Genomic DNA, 7,497 nt, shown 5'->3' on the forward strand with positions numbered 1-7,497 from the left:
GAGTGAGAGAGAGAGAGAGAGAAAACGAAAATAACGCAACCGCGCTCAATGCTTCTACACAAGGGTTCTATTTATAGAACCACTTGTGTGGGCTTCAAGCTAAAAGGCCCACTTAAGTGTATTTTGGCCCATATCTTATAATATGCCCAAAATCACTTAAGCCCATGGTACCTTACCATATTTCGTATTCTACTCAAGTACACCGTACCTTATGATGTTCTATAATTCACTTAAGGGCACCGTACCTTACGGTATTCCTTAGTTACTCTATCTCTCATCAATCCGTCCTTTATGTGTGACCCTGTAGGTTTTCGTGACGTTGGCAATTATATTAAATCATGCATTCAACATAATAAACAGTGAGTGGTATCTAGCAACACATCACTGCTACCCAAGACACGAAAATGTCATGTGATCTGACAAAACCTTCTGTGATAATACTTATGTGTATAATTACCCTTTTGCCCTTATGTCTATATTGAACACAAGGCATAGACCGTGTCATCCTTGTCCAGTTCAATATTGGGCCCATAGACATTTATCCTGTTATGCAGGATGGGCAAATTCCATCTAGGTCACTCATGTCCCTGAGCATGCTTCGTGGAGTACCCATCAACTGTCTTTATGGTTATCCAGTTACGGACAACGTTGGATCAACAATAAAGCACTCGACTCTACATCTAGGATCCATAGTGGTTTCAGGTCGAAGAGTGGAATACACTATTATCACCATGAGAATAACTTATGACACTTTGCATAACTTTCTATATAGTATTCTCATAGCGGGTCAATCCGGTATAAATATTACTCCTAATATTCATACCTATGTTTAAGACTTGATAACTCTTTATCCATGATCCATGAGATGTGATCATCAGTCTACAAACATAATAGTCTTAATGCTTTAATGTTATCCCACTTCACACTAAAGCTCGACTACGGATACTTTAAGAATAGTGTCCTTATGTTTAATGTGTTCTCATGATTAAGTCACACTTAATACATTAAACGGACTATCTATTCCAGGGACTTTATTAATCAACCATAATAAAGAAAATGCCTTTTATTATTAATAAATAATTCGATACAAGTACCAAAAAGTATTGGCCTCTAGGGCTTACACCAACAGTTTGAACAACCAGTGTCCATATACCATCAGTCTTCTAGAGACACACTCAGAATTAGAAGCCATTAATAGCACATGTTTATCTTCATAACTTCTGGATATATTCGCTTCTTCTGGTTTCCTCTCATTGTTTGACCAATAATCTGCAGCGATGTGACCAAACTTCTTACAACAGTAACATTGAACTTTTCTCTTGTCATACTTCTCCTTTCCCTTATGACTCCCATAAGTTGAGGTTTCTGACTTTTGAGACCTACCATGTCTTTTCTTGGCTTCTGACCAAGACTGCTTATGGTCTTTCTTGACAAAATAAGCTTTTAGGGTCTGCTCTACCTCTCTCTCAGAGTTTCTTTCAGTCAGACGCAACTCTCGAGCCTCTAGTCTGCTTCACAGCTCTTATATTCTCATGGTGTTCATATCCTTAAAATGTTCAATTGCTATAACGATGTAATCAAACTGAGGAGTAAGAGATCTGAGTACCTTCTCAATGATACTTTCTTCAGAGAGAGTTTCTCCACATATCTTTATCTCATATGAGATCAGAATCACTCTAGAGATGTAGTCAGGTACCTTCTCATTGTTCTCTGTGCTGAGATTCTCATACTTCTTACGTTGAGATTGGAGCTTCACCTTCGTCACTAATGCATCACCGTTGTAGCACCACATCAGTGTGTCCCATGCAACTTTCACCATCGTCAAATCAACGATTTTATCAAACATGTTTACATCCATACACTGATGGATGTAGAACAACGCCTTTTGATCCTTCTTCCTCAGATCACGCTGAGCATTTCTCTGCCCATCCGTTGCATTTTCTGGAATTGCAGCGTAACCTTCATTGACGAGATCAAGAACATCTTGAGCTCCAAACAACACACACATTTGAATCATCCAATGATTTTAGTTCTTGCCATCGAAAACTGGAAGCTTGGTACTCAAATTACCGTTTATGTTCATCTTCAACCTTATACAATACACTCAGATCTCACCTAAACACAATGTTTCCCAATCCCGCAGAATTAAGATATGTGATTCTGTTATGATTCTGATCAGAAATTCAACACAAATTCTTCGAACAGAAATCAATCACACAACGCCTCACCGTTTCACTCGTGTTTCCCTATGAATCTGAACCGGAGCTTTAAATACCAATTTTTGGTGTACAAGGTAATAAATATGAACAATAAAACAAGAGATATAAGAGAGAATAATAACAAACTTCCACTACTCTAAAACGGTTACAAATGGTTGCACACACACATACACACTGATCTGTTACACTACATAGACTGCAAAAGAGGAATAATGATATTAAGTGTGACTTAAGTAGAAATACTAAAATATCCTCTAACAAACTTTGTCTACAAGTTACTGAAAATGAATTAATTCTAACATATTATACATTACTTATATAGATTTTTTACGTGCATGAAAAAACTTGTTCAATTTTAATTAAACGATCTTTTGAAAATCTGAATTTAATAACTAAAAAATATTAAGTCCTTCGAGGATTTCATATTATAACCACTATTGCAAATATTAACTCTTTTTCTAATACACTTCAGGAGGGGGGGGGGGGGGGGGGGGGGGGGGTCACACACACGTGTGTCGAATCAAATAGGCAGGCAAGAGCATGTTATGGATCTATGGAAAAAAGTTATGTATTCAAATATTGAGTATGTGTTTGAGCAGCAATTGAAATTTTTTTAGGTAGTAGGTGCTTATATCCCTTTATTTGTTGAGCATGTACATCAAACATGGTTGACACCTTATAAAGAAATTTTTTCTTTTGCATAGACTAATAGAGTCACTCATTTAGGGAACACAAAAACAAACAAGTACATCCTTGTGAGTTTAATTTTATTACATATATATATATATATATATATATATATATATATATATATATATATATATATATATATATATATATATATATATATATTACATCTTTCTCTATTATTATTTTATAGGGATGAGTTCGCTCATTGGAGACTTAAAAACATGTTAAGTACTAGTCATAGAGATTTGTGTCGGAGTTGGGATGCGTTGAACACCATGGTGAAGTTCCAACTAGCTGCAATTAGAGTGTGATTTAAAAAAACTGTTACCAACATCGAGTATATAACACTCAGTTTTACTCAAGATTGCATTGCTCTTAGGTATCAAATGTATGCCTTTTGCAAGAGTCAGAGCATATAGGAACTCATTCATTTGTTTTTCTTACCCATACAAGTCTAAATAATTTCTAAGTTTCTTGTTTAAGTCTCCTATAGGATCAAGAATTTTCTTGGACTGAGACTCAAAATCCTTACCAACTAGTTAAACAACAATATATTCATCATTATTATCACCAACAACATCAACAATATTGTTCACAAATAAAAACATAAATATATGTGATTTATATAGTTGAATTCAATTGTGTTGGATTGTAGGTATTGGTTAGATAAATATATACTATTTTTACTAGAGCATGATGACTACGCGTGTGAGATCAAAGTATTTGGATATAATAAATCAACATGCTCAAAAAAAAATACGATAAACACTTAGTTGAACAATCATCATCTTGAATGGATTTACCTCTTTTGTTGCATCTTTTATTTTTACCTTCTATACAAATGGGCATAATGATATTGTTTTTGGAAATTTTATTTAATGTACATTGTCATTGATATGTATCTTCATATTATAATTTGTATTATTAAACCATGTCTTAGACTCGTACTTATATCTTAGAAAAATTGTAAACATTTGAATATGGTATTTATTTCAGATATTTGGGTAGGCAAATCCTAACGTATTAATTTTACAACAAAAAAAAAACACATGTGCGATGTCCAATATAGACATCTTAAACACAAGAATTGAACATGAATAGATTCAAATACTACAGAAATTTAAGTTATCATAATTGGCCAATCCGGCGTTGTTAAACAACATACAAAAACATGAAATATTAACATGTACCATAACACAAAGAGAATATAAACTTGAATCACTTCCCATTTAGTTAAAAGGGATACATCTAGAAGAAATTATTTTTGAAACCCCCATCATTTTTAAAATGTAACATCTTTTAATGAGTGTGAATATTATCCAATCAAATAGCTGCATTATGTATCATATTCCTTGTAAATATACATGCATAAGAAAAATCATTTGTTTTTACGATTATTCAACCATATTTCAATTTTTAATTATCACATATCTCTAATAGATTTTTATTAACACATTAACTCTTTGAAATTTTTCCCACCAACTTCGAGATCAACTTATTTTCTTTATATTCATGCTCTAATACAATCAAGCTCTTATAACTAATATTTGAATATCAGTATAGTGTAACTTGTATTTTGACATGCATTATAAATATTATTGTTAGAAGTCACATTGTGAACATTTTTTTCCAAAGTCATAAGAATAATTCTTAGAATGACCATATTTCATGTCATCTCGTGAACAAGTTTTTTCTCTTCCTAATTTAAACGTTTTACATAAGAATGAACTATTATTTTTTATCTCGTAATTGTGTTACCCGCACACAACAATAAGTATCCAGATTATTGCACAACAAATAACCCAAAAATCTAAATTGGAAATCATATATTTTGGATTATGTGTCTTGACATTTTTAACTGTTTTTTTATTCTTGAAATAGACCATCATAGCCTTTACTTGTAGTAATTATTAATTAATAAATAGATTAATTAAATACATAATAATTGTTAAGTTCCAACAATAACATGACACCGTGTAAAAAGTTATTTTTGAATTCATAAATAAACAAGACTTTGTAAAGTTTTACGGTAAAAAATCGGAAATAGACAATGTTTCGTGAAGTATTGAAGTAAGCAATTGAAAATAGAAAATACTTGTGAAGTATTGTAGTAGGAAAAAAGTTTTAACACTTAGTAAAAAATGTTGCTGAAAAAGATGTGTTTCATCAAGGGTCACAGTCTTGTGAAACAACATTACTTGACCTATAAATTGATCATTCCAAATATAGAAAATGAATAACATAAAAAAACTTTCCTCCTTAATATAAATTCTAAAATTTCATCTTTCATACTTTCTAATTTTCAGTTGTCTTATGCAAATTCAAATATAAGTTAAATTATTTTGGTTACTCCCGCGTGTTGACTCTAATACATATACAATATGCTTGAAATGCTATTAGGAAAGTGATTACATTCACAATTCTAGACTTGATCCATTTAACTTACAATAATTATCTAACAATCTAATAGTATTTCAATAATGGTTATCAAGGCTTCAATTTCAAGCATCAAAGAGAAGAACTCAAGGCAGGACATTAGAAGAATCAACATTTTGGATCCATGTATATTTGATTGTTTCTCATAAAAATCAGAACATTGTGATAATCATAATATCAAACTCCAAATGGAATTTAATCTAACATTTAGTATTATAATGTTATGGATATTATGATTTTCCAATAATAATTAATTGATGGATAAACAAAATTTAATAACGCTGATGCTTTCATATGGATGCTTTTACTTAATTTCATGTTTTCATGTTATTGCATTCGATACCATAATGATAAATACTTTGCAATACAAGTATTCTAGTTTTCAATCCTATATAATGTATATAAATTGATATTGAAATTAAATTTGTTTTACTAATAAAACTGAAGCGAAAATGAACATAGGAGTCACGTAACCCTTAGCTGAAAGGGTGGATGCTTTACCAACATAAACAATCCAATGTATTTGTTGGTGATGATTTCGATTGCGAAATAATATATATGTTCATACTTAGGTGCATAGTTTAAAATTAACATAAACAAGATTTAAACACATGACCTTTAATTTTTGGACTAACGCCTTTGCAACCCGAACCATTGCAACACATGTTAAATAATTTGAACAATATAGAAATATAATAGTTTATTATCAGGAGTAGAATTTAATACAAAATGATACACAATTACATTCATATAATTTTAAATTTATGTGATTTCAAATTATGATTTTTTTTATTAATTTATGATTGCAACTTTGATGGTGAAATAAACGTGCATGTTTCATTGTATGGTGAAAGATCCATAATCATATTAAAATTATAAAATATATATATGAAATTCTAAATCCATGTATAATAGGTCAAAAGTAATGTTTATTTTCTTAAGTTTAAGACGTGACATTGCATTTTTATATGCATAATTTATAAGTCATTCAAGTATGTGAATTTGAATAATTAAGAATATATTTGGTTTATGATATATATTTGAATATAAATTACATGTTAAATATTATATTTTCATGTAAATAATTTATTTAAACTATTAGTTATGTTTGGTTCAAGTTGGTATTGATAACATATTAAGATGTTACTAATATACTTAGTGTATTGAAATAAAATGAAATGGATAGAGACACTCAATGATTAGTATAAACTATATATACATGAGAAGGTTATTTGATGTACTTGTAAGATAAGTCAAATGCTTGTTTTTCGAGTATTAATATGGAAAATTTTATAAGAATAATGCATTCAATTTTAAAGAAATGATTTAGTTTATGATGAATATTTTTTGTCGGTACACTAAACCCTACATGACTAGATTAGTAGCCAAGAGTTTTAAACAAAAGAAATGTGTTAATTATTTCGACCCATATGCACCACTAGCAAGGATGACGGAAATTAGAGTATTGTTTGTATTAACTTCTTCGCATGACCTTATAGTTCATCAAATGGATATTAAAACGACATTCCTCAATGGATATCTTGATAAGGAGATATACATGGAGCAACCGAAAGCTTACATGCTTCCTGGTAATGAACAAAAGGTGTGCAAGCTTGTCAAATCCGTGTATGAATTAAAATAAGTACCGAAACAATGACATTAAAAGTTTGACTCTGACATACTTTCAAATGAATTTGTTCTTATTTCTTATGACAGATGTTTATACATAAAGGTGTGTAAGAATATTGTGATATTCCTTTGTCTATGACATGTTGATCATTAACAACGAGATGAATGTAATTTTAGAAATCAAAAGGTTTCTAACTTACACATTCAAGATGAAAGATATTGAATTAATGACAATATTTTGTGGATCAAAGTAAAGCGAAATAACGGGGGTTATGAATTTAGTCAAATTCATTATGTTGAGAAAATGCTTGATAAGTTCAAACACTTACGTTTCAAGGAAGTGAATACTCCGTTTGATCCTAATCTCAAGCTTAAAAAGAATAATGGAAGAGCTCTGGATCAATGGGAATATGCAAGTACAATTGGTTGGCTAATGAATTTAATGCAATGTACCAGACCCGACATAGCATTTGTAGTTAGTAAAATGAGTAAATTTACTAGCAATCTAAATGGTGAACATTGA

General features: G+C 30.7%; 1 protein-coding gene across 1 annotated transcript; it reads left to right on the plus strand.

Moving 5' to 3' along the window:
* Nucleotides 1–6,714: 6,714 nt before the first annotated feature.
* On the plus strand, nucleotides 6,715–7,497 carry LOC127093731 (uncharacterized). Its single transcript, XM_051032639.1, has 3 exons — nucleotides 6,715–6,948; nucleotides 7,062–7,077; nucleotides 7,226–7,497. The coding sequence occupies exons 1-3, from the start codon at nucleotides 6,715–6,717 to the stop codon at nucleotides 7,495–7,497; spliced, it is 522 nt and encodes a 173-aa protein (XP_050888596.1).

This window comes from Lathyrus oleraceus, chromosome 6, assembly GCF_024323335.1.
Source record: "Lathyrus oleraceus cultivar Zhongwan6 chromosome 6, CAAS_Psat_ZW6_1.0, whole genome shotgun sequence".
In the NCBI taxonomy this organism is placed as follows: domain Eukaryota; kingdom Viridiplantae; phylum Streptophyta; class Magnoliopsida; order Fabales; family Fabaceae; genus Lathyrus; species Lathyrus oleraceus.